The 23,030-nt window shown below is 41.5% G+C and overlaps 1 protein-coding gene across 2 annotated transcripts; it reads left to right on the forward strand.

Moving 5' to 3' along the window:
* Positions 1 to 2,307: 2,307 nt before the first annotated feature.
* Positions 2,308 to 8,689, forward strand: tob1.L (transducer of ERBB2, 1 L homeolog). Of its 2 annotated transcripts, XM_018235427.2 has the most exons (3): positions 2,308 to 2,597; positions 5,391 to 5,494; positions 6,721 to 8,689. In XM_018235427.2, the coding sequence occupies exon 3, from the start codon at positions 6,820 to 6,822 to the stop codon at positions 7,774 to 7,776; it is 957 nt and encodes a 318-aa protein (XP_018090916.1). In that variant the 5' UTR covers positions 2,308 to 2,597; positions 5,391 to 5,494; positions 6,721 to 6,819; the 3' UTR covers positions 7,777 to 8,689. The 2 variants fall into 2 exon arrangements, with proteins under 2 accessions (XP_018090916.1, XP_018090914.1); XM_018235425.2 differs by lacking the exon at positions 5,391 to 5,494 and having other exon boundaries at positions 2,318 to 2,597.
* The last annotated feature ends 14,341 nt before the right edge of the window (positions 8,690 to 23,030 follow it).

The raw sequence follows: 23,030 nt of genomic DNA on the forward strand, positions 1-23,030 counted from the left end.
AATAAATGTTGGGCAACATAAAGGCACCTGAACCCCAATACTAATAGACTAACAATCTGCTTTCTAGTTACCAAGATTGCTCAACCTATCAACAATCATAGAAAATGAATGACAGCAAATACCCATAGCAGTCAGTACTGTTTCCAATGCTAGAAAGGTATTCAGGAGTTTGCATGGAGTAACCCTATATGATAGCAAACACAGAATCTAGGGCATGGAGATAAAAGAACCACTGAGCCATCATAGTAGCTTGTGCAGTTCCAGTTTGCCTTTTAATCTAAGACAGTATACCTGTTGCCAATAACGTAGTTCAATAATCAACCTAGAACCATAAAATACAATGGCATTGTGGAGCTGTGGCAACACTTAGCATGGCAATTTCAAAGTTTTATTATTAATGGTTAATCTGTATGTACTGTACGTTATGCATCTTTTTTTAAATGGCATGATGATCAGATTATATATAAAGTCCTTGTTTGGACCCTGCCTTTACTATCTTTAATGATAACCTAATAGACAAAGGATTTAACACGGGGTGTCCAAACTTTTGGCTTTTCTGGGCCACATTGGTAAAAGAAAAAATGTCTGGGGCCACACATGAAATACACAAACACTCTTGATTTGTAAAATTAAAGAAAATACACAGAAAAGAACTACACTACCAGTTAGATAACCAGATGGAGCTGTACATTGGAATATTGGACACCTGGATATTAAACAGACTTATTATTATATTATTATTACTAACTGGGCAATGGGCAGAGTCCCCCATCCTCCCTACTCCACAGGTCACCACATTGTTACAACCTGTCATAGTAAGCCTGTTGCTTACAAGATGAAATAATGAGGTGGTTAATGTGTCTGGACTTAGAGATCACAAAGTGTTATTTCACTCTCGTTTTCTCTGTATTTCCATACATTTATTTCTTCATTTCTTTCTTTTTTTCCCTTCTCTTCCTTTTCGGTCTCCTTCAAGCTGGGTCGCATTCATATCCATCCTGGGCCGCAGGTTGGACACCCCTGATTTAACAGAAGCAGTTATTACAGTAACCTTCTGTTTGTTCATTGACCCCTACAACTAGAAAGCAGATTATTTGTCAGGTTTTACCAGGTCTGGACTGAGAATGAAAACAGGCTCTATCATTTCAAGAACACGGAGGCCCAAACAGCTCACAAAGAGGGCCAAAAAGCACCCCACCAGCCCAATAAATAGTGACTATGGCTATTTACAGCAGCCCCTCTGGTATTTGCTAGAACCCACAGATTGCCAGTCCGGGCCTGGGTTTTACTGTGTATTTTTATATCCAGGCCCTTCCTGTCAATCTTCCAGTCTGTCCAATACTGGCATAGTGTTATATCTTGCAAGCTGTGAGCAAAGGGGGTTGTTTCTGTTGAACTGGGCTTAGTGCAGGGTATGACAATTTGGGCCCTAACAGTTTCCTGGAACTTTGGGGGAAAGTACAATTACAAATAATCTTGCAATGCTACATTACACTAAAAGTTAACTTTAACCTCCACTTTTATAGATTATTTTGTTGGGAGTGTTGGATTAACTGGTCATACATGTAAAGCAGGAAATGTAACTTGAAGGAATATGAGTGGAACGTGCACATGCTTTATTCAGGTCTGTATGTGTTTATCCCTATGACAGCGGACGTAACAATACCAGAGGGAACTTAAAATACAAAACACAGAGTCCCTGGCCCTTTGAGCTGCAATCTGTGTGTTTCTGGCACGTAAGGTGCCCAGACATGGCAGCCAACTCTGTAAAAACTGTATTGCAGGCTTAGATCTGTATGTTGTGGCAAATGCCAGAGGGACTGTTGTTTGGGCCTCTGTGTACCTGATATGCCTGGGCCAATTCTGAATCTCAGTCCAGACCTGCTGTACTGGGGAGTGTTGATAGTGAGGTCCAAGAGAGGAACTGTATAATATATATATAGGAAAATAATGGCATTAAGCATCATATTAAATGATCTTTGGAAAAGGTTCACAATGCTGTAAGTAAACCTGAGGGAGGGATAGGGATTACATTACTGAGACATGTCCCACAACTATGTGCAGATAATGTGAGAGACCTTCTTTAAGTACTCCACCCCCAAACCTGGCCCTAGTCTGCCTCCCTGCTCAAAAGACTGTGCTTAAAGCTGGCAGCCACCTCACAGGCCAGGCACTAACTTGCTCTGTGTTTGTGTCAAAGTACAACCATCAGCCCTTTATCCCACCCACTGCAGCTGGCAGCTCCCCCTATAAATAGCGCTGACTGACAGCTTTTACGTCCAATAAAGCGTCACAAACAGAAGCACATCGGAATAACCTACGCACTGATTGGCCAGTTGTTGTGAGGTGCCCAATCTGCCCGTCGACGTCAGAGCGCACTCCGTGAAATCTGACAGAAGCTTCAGCCATTCGCTGATCGACTTGAACTCAGAGGCGATCCTCCATTGGTTCTATATCCGCCCTTTGCCCGCCCCATTGCCCTTAGAATGGCGGAGGCTACGTATAAATAAATGTAACTGACAAGCAGAGGGACGTAGAGAAGTCTGTGAAAGGGGTACGGCATCATTAGCAAGGAGGGATCCGGCCTCTCGCACACGGTGAGTTGGGTTGTGCAGGATTGTGGCAGGGAACGGGGCTTGGGGCGACGTGTCAAAGCGATCCCCGGAGTCACAGTCAGACGGACACTGTGGGGATCCGTACGAAGATGGCACTAAGGGGACCCTTTGGGCACCGCCTCTTCTCTGTACTGACCCACCCTTATAACTACTTATTGAGCTGAGCTCTGTCGGGTTTTGTTATTGCTTGGCCTTTAGCTAGTCGCCCTTTAACTCTTTATAGACTGCCCTTTCCCACTACGCCTCTGTACCACAGTAACTCTCTATAGGCCGGGCCTCCTGACTTTATCTTATGTGTACCCCCATAACTCCTTGTTTTACAGCCTTTATGCCTTGCCCCTGTAACCCTTTGTAGCCTGGCAACCTTTATGACTTGCCCCTGTTACCCCGTGTAGCCTGGCAGCCTTTATGCCTTGCCCCTGTAACCCCTTGTAGCCTGCCAGCCTTTATGCCTTGCCCCTGTAACCCTTTGTAGCCTGCCAGCCTTTATGCCTTGCCCCTGTAACCCTTTGTAGCCTGCCAGCCTTTATGCCTTGCCCCTGTAACCCTTTGTAGCCTGCCAGCCTTTATGCCTTGCCCCTGTAACCCTTTGTAGCCTGCCAGCCTTTATGCCTTGCCCCTGTAACCCTTTGTAGCCTGCCAGCCTTTATGCCTTGCCCCTGTAACCCTTTGTAGCCTGCCAGCCTTTATGCCTTGCCCCTGTAACCCTTTGTAGCCTGCCAGCCTTTATGCCTTGCCCCTGTAACCCTTTGTAGCCTGCCAGCCTTTATGCCTTGCCCCTGTAACCCTTTGTAGCCTGCCAGCCTTTATGCCTTGCCCCTGTAACCCTTTGTAGCCTGCCAGCCTTTATGCCTTGCCCCTGTAACCCTTTGTAGCCTGCCAGCCTTTATGCCTTGCCCCTGTAACCCTTTGTAGCCTGCCAGCCTTTATGCCTTGCCCCTGTAACCCTTTGTAGCCTGCCAGCCTTTATGCCTTGCCCCTGTAACCCTTTGTAGCCTGCCAGCCTTTATGCCTTGCCCCTGTAACCCTTTGTAGCCTGCCAGCCTTTATGCCTTGCCCCTGTAACCCTTTGTAGCCTGGCAGCCTTTATGCCTTGCCCCTGTAACCCTTTGTAGCCTGGCAGCCTTTATGCCTTGCCCCTGTAACCCCTTGTAGCCTGGCAGCCTTTATGCCTTGCCCCTGTAACCCCTTGTAGCCTGGCAGCCTTTATAGCTTAACCCCTTTTTATCCTGTCCTTCTTTAAATCTTGCCCATTTATTGTCTGTTTGCCTTGTCCCTTAACCTTTTATAGTCTGTCAGCCTTTATGTCTGGCATCCTTAAACCGTTATTGCATGTCAGCCTCTCTAATCAGCCCTCTTAGTTTCATATAGCCTGGCAGCCCCTTTACCATACTATCTTATAGCATGTCACATTATAATTTAACCCTTAAGAGCTAGCCCTCTGTGACTTTCCCCCTTCTATAGTTTTTAACTGGCTTCAGTGTATGCAGAAGAAAATAACCCTGGGCCCATCATATCACAGGGGGCATTATGTAACTATTCTTTTAAAAGATACATTGACTGAAACAAATCAGGGGTGTCCTACCAGCAAGAATACTCCATTGCAGCTTGGGGATCCACAGGCTTCTACTTTTTTCCCCCCCCCCTGCAGTTTGGGGCTGCAGCGTTCAAGGCCTCTTATAGCCAAACGTCTTATAGCCAGCTACCTCAACCCACAGTAGACTTCCCAATAGCCTATACCTTGCCTTCCCCCACAGAGTGCTAGACTTCTGGCCTTTTCCCCTTCCTTGTCTCTATTATATCTTAACCCTGAGGTAGGTACACTGTGCCCTGCCAATATTAGTAATAGGTAAGGATCTTATTGGGGAATGGCAGCGCATAGATCTCACGTGTGTGTGTCTGTTGGGGTGGATTGCAGATCGTGATGCATATCTATCCCTATATACTATAATTATTCTTTATTTGTGTATTTGAGTGAAGATCCTTGCCCATATGGCATATTGTTACTAACCAGCTGTAACCTATGTCCAGGTCCATTTATAGAGATATGTTCTGTATATAGTACATTCTTGGATATAATAAACCCTTAAGGCAGTAATATTCTGTGTTCGGCTTGCCATCTGTTGTTCTGCTACAGCTTACGTCTTGGCTGTAGTGGGGGGATGTTTGGAGATGTTGTTTTTGTTTTAACATTAATTTTTTTTTTTTTAAATTCCACAGTATAATATAACTCCAGTTTGCTGCTAAAGTTAACATTGAGCACCATGTAAAAATGTTTGTATTAAAGGAGCAATAAAATGTATTTTTATTATTGTTCATTACCCTATTTTTAGCAGTAAAGTTTAAATTCCAGAATAAAATGTCTAGAGTGGATCATCATGAATTCATGGGATGCGCTGAATTCAGGCAAATGCCTAGCACTTTCTTGCAGAGAATTCTAATTCAGCTGAATTCTTAGTCATGTGACTAAAGCTCTGGATGCACATTTTATTTTTTTGGCATTTTTAAAATTTAATATCCAAACTTGAGTTGGCAGCATTCTTCCGAATATAAAGTTAATGTTTAATTGGAGGGTGGTGAAAGGGTTGAGTTTAGTTTCAGGCGTTTCTTGGAACAGTTACAGCTTCAGTTCCATGCAGTGTTTTCATTTCACCTGTGCTACAGCGAAAGTGCTAGAGCCGGAGCAACACAAGGGAGGTTACACACAGCAGCTTTTCTAAATTGCCATGTCTGGTAAATTTTAATTATTGCCTCTGGTTGTCTCTCAATCTTTAGTCCGTACCCCACCCTTGCTGAACTAGCAAATGTTTAAAGGTCGCCTTACACCGCCTCGCAGATTGTGTTTCAGTAGGAGGGATAGTAATGCGGAGAGACATTTGGTGAGATTAAAAGAAATCTACGATTTTCTCGATTTTTATTCTGTTTTTTATGTAACATTCCTTCTACTGACTGGTGTTCTATAAAGGGTTTAGCTAAGCGGAATCCTGTGTACAAATCTTAAATATGACTTGTATTTAAAGTAATGTTAGTACCATATGAGACACTTTGCTGTATCATATTTAGGTTACAATCAAACATACGCTATTAATGTGATAAATATTGGTGATTTGACCTTATTACGGTATGAAGTATAGCCCGTTGTCTGATCCCATACCTGTATAGAATAATTCTAGGCAGTTATCTGGGAACCAGTTATCCAGAAAGTTCAGAAATATGGAAAGGTCATTTCCCATAGACTCCATTTTATCAACATTTTTAAAAATGATTTCCTTTTTCTCTGTAATCAAACAATACCTTGTACTTGATCCAAACTAAGATATAACTAATCCTTATTGGAAGTAAAAACCAGTCTAATGGGTTAATTTAATGTTAACCTGATTTTCTAGGAGACTTGAGGTATGAAGATCCAAATTACGGAAAGATCCATTATCTGAAAAACCCCAGGTCCCGAGCATTCTGGATAACGGGTCCCATGCCTGTATCTTTTTTTTTTGTATATGTTGAGGGCTGCCCTTTTTTTTTTGTAATTAAAGGTACAGAATGTGTAATCAGTACTTGCCTTTTTAGTAATTCGCGATGCACAGAATCCAGAGTTCAAGGCTTCTGCTGAATTCTAAACCAAAGTCATATTCTCTGGACAATTGAGATTTTTTTTTTTTTTGGTCATAGATGAAATATATTAGAAAGCCAATTTTTTTGTGGAACATTTATTTGATAAATATCAAATTGAACATGCAAGATTTGGAGTCCAAGAAACCATGTTCATCCCAGGTGGGGAAGAAACTTGTTTTCCAGGTAGGGGAGAAAAAATAAAAACATGCATGCCTTTCCACCCCTCCCCCGCTCTAAAATAATTGTTTTTACAGACACCGATAGGGCTTTACACTTCAGCAAACACGGTGCACAGTCCTCCTGGCTTCTATATGAAAAATTTTCTTCTGTGCACGATAATGGGGGCAGAGCCGGACAATGTGCCCAGTTGAAATTGCCTGGGGCAAGAAGGGATTTGGTGCATCCATACTTATTCATATTGGAATTTAAACATCCCTAAGTGATAACCATTGTCTGTAAACTAAAAGGGGTTTGTATTTTTCTTCTCTTGCAGGAGGAAGAATTGTGAAGTAACTTGAATGAAATTACATTCCTGTTTCCAGTCCTGCCTTTGTATTTTTGGAGACCAGTAAACGGCACTTGTTTTGCAGCTATGCAGCTTGAAATTAAAGTAGCATTGAATTTTATCATTTCATACTTGTACAACAAACTGCCCCGGCGGCGTGTCAACATATTTGGAGAAGAACTGGAGAAGCTCCTGAAGAAAAAGTATGAAGGTCACTGGTACCCAGACAGGCCTTACAAAGGGTCAGGTTTTCGCTGTATACACGTAGGTGAAAAGGTGGAGCCCGTCATCCAGCAGGCAGCCAATGAAAGCGGCTTGGAGATTGAGGACGTTCGCCGAAACCTCCCTCAAGACCTCAGCGTCTGGATCGATCCGTCTGAAGTGTCCTATCAGATTGGCGAGAAGGGGCAGATCAAGGTTTTGTATGTTGATGATCATTCGGAGAACGGGACTGAACTGGATAAAGAGATCAAGAACAGCTTTAACCCTGAGGCACAGGTGTTTATGCCGATCAATGACCAATCTTCTTCTGTATCGAGCTCCCCGTCACCCCTTTTTAACGACTCTGCTGCTGTAAGTCCGACGTTCATGCCAAGAGTTAATCAGTCGCTCACCTTCACTACTGCTATGTTTGCTGCCACCAAGTTTGGTTCCACCAAAATGAAGAATAACCGCAACAAGATGGCGAGCTCCTCTCCCACACAGTTTGGCTTGAACGTCAATCTGTTACAGCAGAGTGCTTTGTCTTCCTCCGGGCACCCTCTGTACGGCATTGGCCTTCCCAATCTTCAACAGAAACCTTCCGCCCTCTCTCCCAGCGCACAGGAATTTAGCTTCCCAAGTATACCGGATCCAGGCAGAACCCCCATAGCCTGCCCCAACGACGGCACTCTCAACCTTGGAACTCTTCCCTACAGCAATGCCTTTGATATGTTTGCGGCCTATGGCAGTCTGAATGATAAATCGCTTGTGGATGGGTTGAATTACAGTCTAAGCAATGTGCAGTACACCAACCAGCAATTCCAACCAGTCATGGCTAATTAGCAGAGGTAGATGTGCATCCAAATAAAAGTATTGAACAAGCTGCATGAGCCCAAGGTTATTACTATATATATTTTTTTTTTTTTAAAGATCTCTTCAGCTTGTTGTCCTTGTACATTCAATACATTTACAGTTGGTTGCATAAGCACATAGACCCTTTTTTTTTTTTTTTTTTTTTTTTTTTTTTTATAGTTTTCTTTTTTTTTGCCAGTTAAGTGCAAATCTTTTGTGTTCACTACATTTTAAGGAGCATTGCTCCTTACAGTATTTAGAAGCTACAAATACATATTATATATTTTTTTATATAATAGGCCTTGAGATTTGTTTTTCTAAATTGGGATATGTTGATTATTTATATTTACAAATGCATACAGGACTGGAGGTCCTTTCCCTTTATCCCCCCCCCCCAACTCTGGAACGAGTCAGAATGAAGAGGGCTTAACGAAAATTATTACGTCTATTAAATTGTAAATAGCGTAACGCACGGATCAACCCTTTTTTTTTTTTTTTTTTAACGTTTCCATGAGTGGTTATTTTGTTTTCCAGCCCTGTATGTATATATTTACATAAAGCATTTCAGAATTTTTTATGGATCTGTGATTCCAGCAAAAAAAAAAGTCCTTTACTTTTTTTTATTTTTTTTCTTTATTTCTGATTGTAAATTTTTTTTTTGACACCAGTTTATTAGAGTATTCCTTGCTGTAAACCTAAAAATACCGAGGATATATGTTTTTTTCAGAGTTGTATTTTCTGTTACAAATTTAAAAATTTTTGCTATATAAGATGGAGATGTTGTAATTTTTGTATCTAAATTGTGCAATACTTGACAATGTTAAAGTATATTAAAGTCAGTGTCTTACATGTTAAGAACTGAGCTAGTTTATATTTAGTTTGTATTAAAATTATTTTAAATGAATTTCTTTGGCACTTTTTTTTATTGGGTAGATAAATTGTGATTGTAAGGGTGAATGTGGCCACTTCCCAGTGTCCTGGTTAATATTCGGGGTGTGCTGAATATTTGATACTTGCTGAATATTTGATATCCAGGAAGCGCCCAGTAAACACAATGAGACTTGCTGCTTTTGTGGTTTGAATGGAATTTGCAATCGCAGAGAGGTCAGAGACCAAACACATCAGCACTCTCTCCCAGTATAAGTGCTGATTGAATTTTTAGAGAAAGAAGTTTATTTAAGGATCCGGTTGCATGGCAGCATTAATGTAAACATGGGTGTTTGTACAAAGGAAAACAAATTAGGGTTGTACCATGTATGGGGGGCAGTTCACTTCCATTCTACGTACTCCCCTAAATATAGAAAACATATTTAATTCTTTTGACTGTAACTTTAATAGCATGTCTTGCATCATCTAGTAAAGCTCACTGAGTGTATTATGTGATCAACTGAACAGTCCAGTGAAACTTAAAGGGATACTGTCATAGGAAAAACATTTTTTCAAAATGAATCGGTTAATAGTGCTGCTCCAGCAGAATTCTGCACTGAAATCCATTTCTTAAAAGAGCAAACCAATTATTTTTTTTTTTTATATTCAATTTTGAAATCTGACATGGAGGTAGACATTTTGTCAATTTCCCAGCTGCCCCTGGTCATGTGACTTGTGCCTGCACTTTAGGAGAGAAATGCTTTCTGGCAGGCTGCTGTTTTTCCTTCTCAATGTAACTGAATGTGTTTCAGTGGGACATGGGTTTTTACTATTGAGTGCTGTTCTTAGATCTACCAGGGAGCTGTTATCTTGTGTTAGGGAGCTGTTATCTGGTTACCTTCCCATTGTTCTTTTGTTTGGCTGCTGGGGGGGAGGGAGGGGGTGATATCACTCCAACTTGCAGTAAAGAGTGATTGAAGTTTATCAGAGCACAAGTCACATGACTTGGGGCAGCTGGGAAATTGACAAAATGTCTAGCCCCATGTCAGATTTCAAAATTGAATATAAAAAAATCTGTTTGCTCTTTTGAGAAATGGATTTCAGTGCAGAATTCTGCTGGAGCAGCACTATTAACAGGTTCATTTTGAAAAAATTTTTTTCACATGACAGTATCCCTTTAATGAGAGAGAGAGAGAGAGAGAGAGAGATTGGGGGGGGGGGGGAAATCACCTTGCGTGCCTTTAACTTGACCTTTTTTTCTTTTTAAGGGGAGCTATCGTGAAAACTAAAATTAATATAAGCTTCGTTTTACTGAAATAAGAAACTTTCTAAATACAAATTCTGTACCGTTTATGAAATAAAGTTTATATTCACTATTCCTCTCTCGGCATCTGTTTTTTCTTCATTCAGCAGTTGGATGTCCAATGAATGATCCAATATGTCTTATAAGGGGGCTCACTTTCCTAGCCGATAAATTAAAGTTCCCTCAAATAACCAGTTCCAGTACAAACAATCTAACAAAATAACTTGCCTTTTGCACAAATTCTGCATGTAGAGAGACAGGATTTCTGGTGAGCTCTAATACATCTTCTAGGCAAAAGTATCCCCCCCCCCCCATAAGATACATTGGATCTAACTGTCAATGAATATCTGACACCCAACTCTTGAATGAGGAGAATCCGCTGCTGAGAGAGGGATAGTGAAGATAAAAGTATTTGTCTGATGCCCGAACAAATCCACCATGTTCCTGTATGTGGGGGCTGCCATAAATGATTATGCAACTGTCATCCGCTAGCATTAGACGATATGACAGGTTGAGACGGGACAGTCGGGTTCAGGAACTTCAAGTAGCAATTACTTATAGACACAGCCCTATCTATGATGATCATGACCTATAGGTAACTCTATGAATGTTAATATTTTGAAGAGGTGTGTGTGTGTTTGTTTTATTTTTTTTTTGTCTACCACTTTAAGGGTGATGGCATGCATGTGGTGTCTTGTCGCCCAAGGAAGTTTACTTTTTTTTCCTACAAGTGACAGCCCAAAGAAATAAAATAAATACATTTTGCGGATTGAACAAAGCGAAATCATTATCAGAAGACTGGGAACTGTCCTCTACCATATATTATAGCAGCTGTGAGATGATAATCTTTAAGTCTTTAATATCAATTTAAATTAGTGTTCCCGTATCAAGCAGTGTTAAGATGGCTATATCCTGGCACATTTTTAAAGTAACAGTAACTTCAAAAAAATGAAAGTGTTTTAAAGTAATGCAAATATAATGCAATGTTGCCCTGCACTGGTGAAACGGCTGTGTGTGCTTCGGAAACATGACGATTATTTATATAAATGACAGAGCGCCCCTGTAATGAGGCTAGTATTAAAAACTCTCCTCAGGCGCCAGTGCCAGATAGGTTACCAGGGGCAGCAAAAAGCTACTCCTGGTAACTTTAAGGGGCAGATTTATCAAGGGTCGAATTTCGAAGTGAAAAAAACTTTGGAATTTGACTATCGAATAGGGTAGTTCGACATTCGAAGTCGAAGGATTTTTAAGATCGTACTTCGAATTGTATGATTTAATCGTACAATTTTACAAAAAAATCCTTCGACTTCTCAAAACTTCGCTAAATACTAGCTATACGTTCTAGGAGGTCCCCATAGGCTAACATAGCAATTCGGCAGGTTTAAGGTGGCGAAGTGTCGAAGTTTTTTTTAAAGAGACAGTACTTCAATTTTGGAATGGTCGAATTTGTGAAGTATTTTCAATTCAAATCGCAGTCGAACTTGGATTATTCCATGGTCGAAGTACCCAAAAATTACTTCGAAATTCAAAGTTTTTTAATTCGAAAATTCACTTCGACCCTTTATCAATGGGCCCCTAAGAGTCAAATTTCTGGCTTTTAACTGGAAATTCAGCTTTACTAGTCTGAGCGCGTGCTATTGCGCTCTCTGTACTAGTGTTGCGGCCTCTCTTTCCCCCCCCCCCCGGACTAGTAAATGGCCGGGAGGGGCTGCATTGGCGCCTCAGAAACGGCTCTGTATAAATAAGCTGCTGTGTAGCAATGGGGCAGCCATTCAAAGGAGAAAAGGCTCAGGTTACACAGCAGATAAGATCTGTAGAACATAATGTTATCTGTTATCCACTATATAACCTGTGCCATATTGTTTTCTTCCAATTTCCGCAGTACACAGTATCTTATTTATATGAACTATAGTAGTGTTTCTGAAGCAAACAGATCAGTTTTACCAGAGTACTGCAACAGTACATGAACATTTTCATTACTTTAAAACACTTTTTTTTTTGGTGTTGCTGTTCCTTTAAGGTGTTGACTAGGCCCTCTTCTGACTTTGTGTGCTGCCTCACTGCAGTCCCTGAAATGTGGCCAGATTAAAAATCCCTTTACATGTGAACCGCATTGATGAGGTTATGGACTACATAGGTGTCCTGAGAGATCCCATATAACTGGAATTCTTCTGCACTAAGCACAGTTCACCAGAAAAACAACTGAAATGTAGAGTTAGACAAACGAGACCATAACCGACTGTACATGAAGCCCATTCTCTATACTAGTTGTGACTAGTGAAGCAAACCTGATTCCTTGCCCTTTCGGCAGTGCAGCTTTACCTTGCTACCAGAAATATTCAGCTTGTCGTGGCTTGATCGGAAGGCTGACATCACGGAATCCCTTCCAGGCGGCTGGGACGGGCATTATGAAATATCCTAATAATATCTTTATATGGAGCTGCTAATATTAACACAGCCATTTTCATGGCTGCCCCGCAGAGCTTACTTACACATCTAAATTTGGTACCTGAGGTAGGAGGAGATAAGGTGACTTCAGCAGGATCAGAAGAAGGCAATGCTGGAACTGAATATGTTATGCCTGTCTGTTTAGGATTAAAGGGAAACTAGTAATTCAGTCAACATAATTTTGCTACAAACTGACAGCAGAGGCAGTTGGTTGCCCCATGTGAAAACTGTGTCCAGCTGTGATTTCTCTGGTCAAACAAACAGTAACAGTGTCAGTGATGTGGCAGAGAGCAGTGACAGGCTGGGTATTTTGTAGGGATGCACCGAATCCACTATTTTGGATTCGGCTGAATCCTTTGCAAAAGATTCGGCCGAATACCAAACCGAATCCAAACCCTAATTTGCAAATTAGGGGTGGGAAGGGGAAAACATTTTTTACTTCCTTGTTTTGTGACAAAAAGTAATGCCATTTCTCTCCCTGCACCTAATTTGCATATGTAAATTAGGATTTGGATTCAGTTCGGCCAGGCTGAAGGATTCGGCCGAATCCTGGATTCGGTGCATCCCTAGTATTTTGATACACAGCCGAGTGGGGAAGGAGAACTAAACCCCCCTCCTACCATAAGCCCCCCTTAACTTCATGCTATTGCCCTCTCTGCCATGTGCTTTAGTGTAAAAAAAAAAACCCTTTAAAAAAATTCTGACCCTTAAAGGAACAGTTCAGTGTAAAAATAAAAACTGGGTAAATAGATAGTATGTGCAAAATAAAACATTCTTCTAATATAGTAGTAGAAAGTAGAGCTTCGGAGTTGTGGTGTCGGAGTCGGGAGCAATTTTGGGTATCTGGAGTAGGCATCGCCCAAAATGTACAGACTCCAACTCCTAATAACTTTAAATACAAGCAATGAAAACAATCAGATCTAAGAGCTTCTATAAAGGAGGATATGGCAGAAGCAATTCTGTTTCTAAAAACAATAGTTCATTTTGGATTCTACAGCTATATGCTAGCTTCAATTAATATAGAAGTTGTTTTCCAATATGTAGTTTAACTTGGATTTTGATTTAGAATCACCAAAGGATGTGGCTTATATTTTTAGTTTTGGCAGTGATAAAATGCCTTGTATGTGCACTTACCGTAACTTCTTTCAATCAACATGGAAATTACATTAGGAACATTAACACCAAAAAATGAAAGTGTTTTAAACTAATTAACATACACTATACTTTTAGCATACACTGGTGTGTATTTGCTACAGGACTACAGGTATGTGATTTGTATCCATAAACCCGTTAACCAGAAGGCTCCAAATTACGAAAAGGCCATCAACCATAGACTTAATTTTAATAAAATAATCCATAGTTTTAAAAATGATTTCCCTTTTCTCTGTAATAATAAAACAATAACTTGTACCCAACTAAGATATAATTAATCGTTAATGGAAGCAAAACCAGCCAATTGGGTTTATTTAATGTTTACATGATTTTCTAGTAGACTTAAGGCATGAAGATCCAGATTACAGAAAGGTCCATTGTCCGGGAAGCCCCAGGTCCAAAGCATTCTGGATAACAGGTCCCATAACTGTACTATAGTTTATATAAACAAGCTGCTGTGTCGCCATGGGGGAAGCCATTCAAGCTGGAAAAAGGCACAGGTTACCCAGCACATAACAGTAAAGCCCTGTACAATACAATGGTGTTTTATTCATTATGTGCTAAATAACCTGTGCCTTTTATCCAGCTTGAATGGATGCCCCAATGGCTATACAGCTCCTTATTTATTTAAACTATAGTACTCTTTCTGAAGCACACAAACTGCTTTTTACAGTGCAGAGCAACAGTACATTATATCTTAATTACTTGTGATACACTTTTCACAGTTTTCATTTTTTTGGGGTTAAACTTTTTTGGTGGTACTGTTCCTTTAAAAACAGAGGAGCAGGAGGTACCATAAACTGAGGTGTATCGACTCCACAGCCCTGGTAGAAAGCGGATTAAGTTACAATCTATCTTTCTATTCATGCCCTATTGCAACCATTTTACAATGCTTGGTTGCTAGAGTATTTTGTCCCCTAGCAACAGATTAACAGTAAAATTTTAAAGTGCTGAACCCCCAAAAAAAATTGCATAGAATAAAAAAAAGGACCAACTGCCATGGTCTACAACACTTGTCCAGAATGGCTCTCTTCTAGCCATAGATTTAGCAAGGGGAATGAGTATAGTAGCTGATAATTACCTTGTCTTTGTTTACATTTTGTTTTCCCCTTTAAGGCCTGGCACTTGCTTTGGTTTGGCTGGAATGTGCCCTGGGCGGCTGCTGCTGTGTATATGATGCAGTGTGGGTGTATGGATACAGGCAGCAATGTTCTGTGTGACAGGCAATTATTTACATTCTTTAGCAAATAATCAGCGCTGCTAAGGAATACACATGGACTACTATGTACAGAACCCTCATTTGTCCTGCCCAACACCTTCTTAGTCTTACACTGGGCTCCAACCCAAAAGGCCCATTATTTCTTATCATTTCTCTTAATATTAAGATCATATATTTCTTTTCACTTCTGCAGTTATAGGAATTGGTCAGTGTAAATATAAAAACTGGATAAATAGTAGTGATGTGCGGATCAAGTTTTTCTTCTTGACCGGCATCCGCCCTCCCACCACCCGCGTCCGACTTCCGGGTTCCTTATACAGGCCCGCCCCACCTATGATGTCACAAAAGGGGCAGGGCAAGCAGGTGCGTGACTATATAACCGGAAGCCGGCAGTGTAAGGTGGCGGGCGGGGAGAGCAGGAAGAAGAGCTTGAACCGGACCCGCCCGTAATCAGTATGTGTACAGCAGCTTATCATAAAAAATTTGTTTTCCCCATTGGAGTTTTAAAAGAACTGTACATGTACTCTGGCTGAGAATTTTTGTGAAAAAAAACTCCATAAGCCGGAGGGGTCGGGCCCCAGGTTGGGGTACATACATGCACATAATAGGTGCCCCAATATGGTCACCTATAGTAGGAGCCTTCCAGTGTGGGCGACATATCACTCCAAGTGGAGTGAGGCCTTTATTAGTTCACATCTTTGGTGCAGGAAACATTTTTGCTTGATAGGTGCCCTTTAAGTTTTTAGCAGTCTTTGTTACTGACCCTGCTGGTAATCTCCCATATACTCAGGGTGTCTTCTTACAAATTGCCTTATCTCTCTTCATAGCCCTTCTGTACTGAGCACAATGCAGCAGGAACAGTTTCCTGAAGTTTCATCACAGCCTGTACAGAGAGATAACATGAGACTATGTCAGCAGAACTATTCCCTTGTACTAAGCACAATTCAGCAAGATCAGCCCCCTGAAGGGCGGCCACGGCCATACATACAGAGATAAAAGCTACCGTTAGACTGGGAGTATTGGGCCCTCTCCAAAAATCAGCCAGATATCAGTTAGATCAGTGATTTCCCTTCCCTAATGTGAATATCCAAATTAGGGATTTGATTCAGCTAGGCACAAGGATTCATGCAAATCCCAATCCTGTGGAAAAAGGGTGAATCCTGTATTCAGTGCATCCCTAGTTTCAAATTCCCATAGGAGCTAAATGTGCATTAGCTCATTGATACGGTCCTCGCCCATGTGGCCTGTTTGTACTGCATTGTGATCTGAAAGTTTGGTCAAAGTGGTCATACAGGTAAAAGATCTCGCCAAAAAAGTGGATTTCAACAAACAAATGACTCAATAAGTATGGCAAGCTTATGTCTGCTCATAGCTTGTACAGAGAGAAACCTTAAAACTATGGCAGTATAGATATTCCTCTGTACTAAGCACAATTCAGCAGGAACAGACTCCAAGTTTGCTCATAGACTGTACAGAGAGATCCCATAAAACTATGGTAGCATAGGTATTCCTCTGTACTAAGCACAATTCAGAAGGAGCAGTCTCCTACGTTTGCTCATAGACTGAACAGAGTGATACTATAAACTATGGCAGCATAGATATTCCCCTGTACTAAGCACAATTCAGCAGAAACAGCCCCCTAAGTTTGCTCATAGCCTGTCCAAAGAGATATGATAAAACGATGGCAGCAGGTACAATATTTCCCTATACTAAGCTCAGTTTAGCAGGAACAATACCTTAAGTTTGCTCAAAGCATGTGTAGATACTAGTGATGTGCGTGCCAGCCTGATACCTGCGGGTAGGGTTGCCACCTTTTCCAGAAAAAAATACTGGCCTTCCTATATATTTATATTTTTCCCTATTTATAACATTGGGATCAACCATCATTTTTAAAATACCGGCCAGGTGGCAACCCTACCCGTGGGTGTGGTGGGTTTTGGCCAACCTCGCTGCATCATTTGTGTGTCTCTCTTCATCCTGCTCTTCCGCCTTGGACCTTAGACCGCCAGCTAGAGTCCTGCAGCAGGTCGGGTACCTGCAGGTTACCCGAAAAAAAACGGGCACCCTGCAGAATGAGTCGAGGTTTTTTAGGTACGGGTATACCTGCAGGTCGGGTTGCGGGTCTCATCTAAATTTCTTATCTTATGTAATATTGTCTATATTTTACTTCTTTTAAAGTTTTACAAAAAGTGTTACTGTCCCCGCCCACTTTTGATGACGTCACTTCCCGGCACCATCACTTCCTGTTTGATGGTGGTCGGCGAGTTGGGGATAAGGCAGTTGTGGGTCCGGGTCGGAGATCAAAGTTGGTAAATATGCGGGCTAGGGTTCGGGTCAGGTCCAGGTCTTAGAAATTGGTTCCGTGCAGAATTCTACCGCCAGAATCCGACTTCTGGTTTTATAGGCACGCGTCTGCCCGCCCAGCCCCATTTGTGACATCATCGTCGTGGCGGTTTTGCGCGGTTCTATAAAAGGAGGAGGAAAGCTGGGTGCAGGCGGCACGGGTTGGACGGGTGCAGGTCAAGCTTTTCTCAACCTGCACATCACTAATAGATACCATTAAACTATAGCCGGAACTGTAACAGCTGCTGAAAGATGATAATAATATTAACCTTAATAAAAGATGAAATGAATGCTCCCCTATCTGGCTCTGTTTCTCAGAGGCAATCCTGAGAATGCATGGCCTGTTTTGTTGGAGTATTACACACACTCACACACTCAGTGTGCACTCACAGAACAGAGAAAACACTATTTACATGTCCATAACATCCAGACCGTTCCAGGCACAGAATGAGCACCAGAATTCTAAGCTCTCGGACACTGTAGCATTTGTGTCACAATCCCCCACAGCAGCCAACTCCTTTATGCACGACATGAACAGTCCTGCACTACACAGGCGCTGATATACTTAGTGCAGTTAAATATGTCCAAGTGCAACTGTGCAACTTTATGGGGAAAAAACATCATGGTTAGCAACAAAAAAGTGTTTAAATCCCTTGGCCCCAGGGGTCCCCAGCATTTTTTTTTACCCATAAGCCACATTTAAATGTAAAAATAATCGGGGAACAACACAAGCATGAAAAAAATTCCTGTGGGTGCCAAATAAGGGCTGTGATTGGCTATTTGATAGCCCCTATGTGGATTGGCAGGCTACATTAGGCTCTGTTTGGCAGTACACCTGGTTATGCAACCAAAACTTGCCTCCAAGCCAGGAATTCAAAACAATAAATGTGTAGCTTTACACGGCAGATTATTAAAAAACTATAACAACAAATATTGAAGACCAATTGAAAGCCATTCTATCACATACTAAAAGTTAACTAAGATGGGCCACAAAAAACATTATTTAAAGGCCATTCTAACATTGTTACCATATCTTATTATAGGAATTAATGTATTCCCTTATTTCATGTATGTAAGGATATTAGAAGCCACTGTGGAGTTCTGTGTCCATATAAAGACACAAGGCTGCAGGCTGAGTTATAGTGGAACTCAAGTATCACTCATGTATTGTAAGGGATAATGTACCCCCTACTGTAAATTATAAGGATATTAGAAGTCACTGAGGGGTTCTGTGAATATATAAAGGCACAAGACTGCAGACTAAGTTATAGAGGGAACTCTGAGTATCACTCATGTATTATAAGGGATAATGTACCCCCTACTGTAAATTATAAGGATATTAGAAGTCACTGAGGAGTTCTGTGACCATATAAAGGCACAAGACTGCAGACTAAGTTATACAGGGAACTCTGAGTATCACTCATGTATTAAAAGGGATAATTTACCCCATACTGTATATTATATAGTGGTTAATGTACCCCCTACTGTAATTTATAAAGATATTATGTCACCGAGGAGTTACTGTATGTGACCACGAGGCCGAAGGCCAAGTGCTTTTATACAGGTCACATAACTCCGAGATGACTTCTAATATCTTTATAAATTTCAGAAGCGGTACACTATGCATTAAAATCTACATTTTGTGTGAAATTTCGGGAGGGGGGTCGGAGGGGTTGGCGTCCAATTCTGGACGGCGGTGTCCAAATCAGCACGATGGCATCCAATTTGGGCGCACCAGCGTTCAATTTGAATGCGGTGGTGTAAAATTCGGACGTGCGCTGTCAAATCCGGACTCGCACGCCATCAAATTCGGTGGCCGGGGACTCCTGTTATAAACGGTGCGTTCTGACGTCAGAACGCGCCACTTATAAGAAAATAATTTACAGTCTGGTTCCATAGGGAAATGACCAGACTGTAGATTATAAGGATATTAGAATTCACTGAGGGGTTCTGTGACCATATAAAGGCACAAGGCTGCAGACTTATACAGTTATACAGGCAACAGTAATTCTTAAAAAAAAAAATGAGCCATGTGACACAAGTGACATCAGCACATCCATATAAATAAATACATGAAGGATTTTCTCTTCCCAAGCCTACAAACACAATGGTTGGGTATGCGTGTGCCTTAAAGTATTCTATGCTTGCTACTATTCATTACGCTCTGTGTAACCCAGATCATTGATCTTAAAAGTCCTTCCCAGTTTAATGCCCATAAACAGGAACTGGCATCTGCTCTCCCAGATAATCCCCTACATGATTTTCAGCACAAACTTAAAGTGGCAGCTACATAAAACGATGAAAACGAGTGATGCCACTTCCATATATTGATATGATGTATCTAAGGGGACCCCATTGTGCCCTTTATATTCCTGGACTCTGAGCCCTGATGTTGTTTTGGTCCTTTTTTCCCCCCTTCTCTTTCCTTGTCTCAAATTGTAGTAGCTGCTACTACAATTCTTTCACTGTGGTAGATAGTTGGGGCATACAGTCACATCACCTCCCATTGCTTATTCACACCATGGCTAATCAATAGTGATCTCTTCTTCGTGACATAACACTTGTTATTGTATAGTGCCTCCTTCCTATGCAGCTAGATTGGAGAGCTAGATTATTACATAACAAATAGGCATTATACGCTTATTACAATGTTTTGTTTGTATAATTCAAAGTCGCCCTATTAAAATTTCCCATACTGGCTGATCATGAGATGACCAATAACCAAGGCTTTTGAAATGCAAAGGCCTATTTTGAATCACAGTCCAGATTGAATATCATAATTTAAGGGTGGCAGATCCAACAATAACAGCAGTAGGACCTATCACCTGCCTGAACCCACTTTGTGACTCAGACCCAAGTGCCTAACTAACATCTAAAATTTGGTTCTAATGTCAGTCAAAACAAACATGAATCAGATTTAATGTGTGTAATATTTTAAAATTCTGAGATATCAGTCCATCATCCCTTAGCCACTCCCGCTGTCACCTGCACTTCTTCCCAATTAATGAGAGACAATTAAAACTGCCCTTGAGCTTATTACAGGAAAGTGAGTAACCATTAATGAACCTCCGTGTGATGTCAAGCTAGAATGACTGGATTGTGAGTCTCTTTAATTCAATTCAACCTCGGGCTCACGTGACAACCATTCAGTTGTGAAGTTATGCTAACGAGCTGATTCATTAAGCAGAATTAAAGGAATTTCAGGATTTAGAAATGACTAGCAGACCTATAAGAGCAATGGCACTCGAGGGATTTTCCTTATCTCACTTGCTGTGCACAGGGAATTAGATGGCTTCAGTGCACCAGCAACAGTTAAAACCTGCCCCTTTGCATTCTACTAAGATGTATGGCAACTTCCACTCATGTGTAAATGTAAAAACCCTACAATATACTTGTACTGTTTAAGGCCAATGGCACAGCCTTTTGACTGCCTCTGTCCTCAGGGGGAAAACAACTGCCTAGGCAGTAGGGTTGCCACCTAGCTGGTATTTTACCGGCCTGGCCAGTAAAAATGATGACTGATCCCAATGTCATTAATAGGGAAAAAAGATAAATATATATGAAGGCCGGTATTTTTTTCCAGAAAAGGTGGCAACCCTACTAGGCAGTCATGGTGGTGACAGTCGGCCTACTGCTCACAAATACTTGTTTTTCAAGGAATAATCTTTACCATCATACAGCATAGGACTATTCTGGTAACTGGTCTGGCAGAGAACCTTATATCTGCAGTTACTATGAGGATATACATCATTCCTTAAAACCTATGATGTTTCCTTTTCGTATGCATGGAATATTTACTAATATTATCATCACAACTACACTCCACAAATGCTTTCCTCCTTATAGATTTCTAGTCATTGAATAAATCACCTTTTGGAAGGGACTGTGGCTGTGGGATAGCAGGTATAGTAGTGAGAGATGGTGCCTATAGTAACAGTGGGATAATAGTCTCTGGGAAGGGACTGTGACTGTGGGATAACAGGTATAGTAGGGAGAGATGATACCTATAGTAACAGTGGGATAATAGTCTCTGGGAAGGGACTGAGGCTGTGGGATAGCAGGTAAAGTAGGGAGAGATGGTGACAATAGTAGGAGTGGGGATAATAGTCTCTGCAAAGGCACTGTGAATGTGGGATAGCAGGTATAGTAGGGAGAGATGGTGCCTATAGTAGGAGTGGGAATAATAGTATCTGGGAAGGGACTGTGGGATAGCATTTATAGTAGGGAGAGATGGTGCCTATAGTAGGAGTGGGGATAATAGTCTCTGGGAAGGGACTGTGAATGTGGCATAGCAGGTATAGTAGGGAGAAATGGTGCCAATAGTAGGAGTGGGAATAATAGTATCTGGGAAGGGACTGTGGCTGTGGGATAGCAGGTATAGTAGGGAGAGATGGTGCCTATAGTAGGAGTAGGATAATAACCTCTGGGAAGGGACTGTGGGATAACAGGTATAGTAGGGACAGGGCTATAGTAGCAATGGGGATTATTTTGCAGAGGACCAGCTGCCTCTTCAGACAAACATATCTCTTTTTCCATGATCATGTAACTTCATCTCTAAGTTTATTTTCCGTGTTATTCTGAGTATTTTCTAATTTATTTACATCTACAATGTTAGACAGAATAGTTTTGAGAAACCTCAGCAGGTGCAAATACCTCTGTGCATTATGGGATGGAAGTTATTCTGGTACATTACGTCCCCTGTCTTATTTGTCAATAGCGCACACCAATTGCCAAACTGAGATTGGGATCAGGTTTTGTATCGGAGGAGACTGAAACTCTACTCCTGGATTACTCCAACAGCCAAATGCATTGGTTTCTTTTCAGCGGATTGGGGGGGGGGAGGTCTCATGACTTCCTGTTGTTAGATTGCGAGATAGTTTAGAGCAGTGATCCCCAACCAGTAGCTCGTGAGCAACATGTTGCTCTCCAACCCCTTGGATGTTGCTCCCAGTGGCCTCAAAGCAGAGGCTTATTTTTGAATTCCAGTCTTGGAGGCAAGTTTTGGTTGTATAAAAACCAGGTGCAATGCCAAACAGAGCCTCAATGTAGGTTGACAATCCACATGGGGCTACTAAATGGCCAATCACAGCCCTTATTTGGCACCCTGGGAACATTTTTCATGCTAGTGTTGCTCCCCAACTCCTTTTACTTCTGAATGTTGCTCACAGGTTCATAAGGTTGGGGATCCCTGGTTTAGAGCACCCAGAACAGGAAGCGAGTTGTGCAGAGGATATCGGCCCCCTCCCAATGCAGCACAATGCATATTACAACTCCTATGAAATAGCTTCTATGCAGGTTTTTTTCATTCCTAAATGCCAGCACCCCCTAGAGGAGCTGGTGCAGTAGGGATGAATAGAATGTAGAAATCCAGAATGAAATATACATAAAGTTGTGAACTCAAACACTATGCAGGAAGTACAATTAAAGGGGAACTCCACCCACAACCTGATATTTTTGTGTGAATTTAGGGCTCAAATGAGCAAATCCCTTGAGAAATGTGGGTGCAGGGTAATATCTGCATAGGCAGGACTCTCACAGTTTAACCCAGACCTTAAAGTTACTACACAACCATAAAGCACCCAGCAGAATATAGTAGGAATGCTGCCTGGAATTGATAGACCATATGTCATCCCTCAGACAAGGATAGTGCTGTGTGTATTCAGAGCCTGCCTTGTAGAAGTGACAGGGGCGTTCTACAGCTGTTCTTGTTGGTGTCATCAATTCCCAGTATCCCCCAAGAGCCAAACACACATATCAACAGCAGCAGGACAGTAGACCTATAAGGGTTGTGAGGGGTACAGCAGGAGTGTTGTGTGGGCCACCCCAAAACCGTAGGACCCACTGGTCTGTGCACAAATAATCTGTCCTCAGAGAGTAGGACATCTCCTACCCATATGTATAAATACAAATATA

The sequence above is a fragment of the Xenopus laevis genome, chromosome 9_10L (genome assembly GCF_017654675.1).
Source record: "Xenopus laevis strain J_2021 chromosome 9_10L, Xenopus_laevis_v10.1, whole genome shotgun sequence".
In the NCBI taxonomy this organism is placed as follows: Eukaryota; Metazoa; Chordata; class Amphibia; order Anura; family Pipidae; genus Xenopus; species Xenopus laevis.

Excerpts from the sequence above, each read along its gene's own strand:
- tob1.L (XM_018235427.2), top strand. The coding sequence starts at position 6,820 with ATGCAGCTTGAAATTAAAGTAGCATTGAATTTTATCATTTCATACTTG.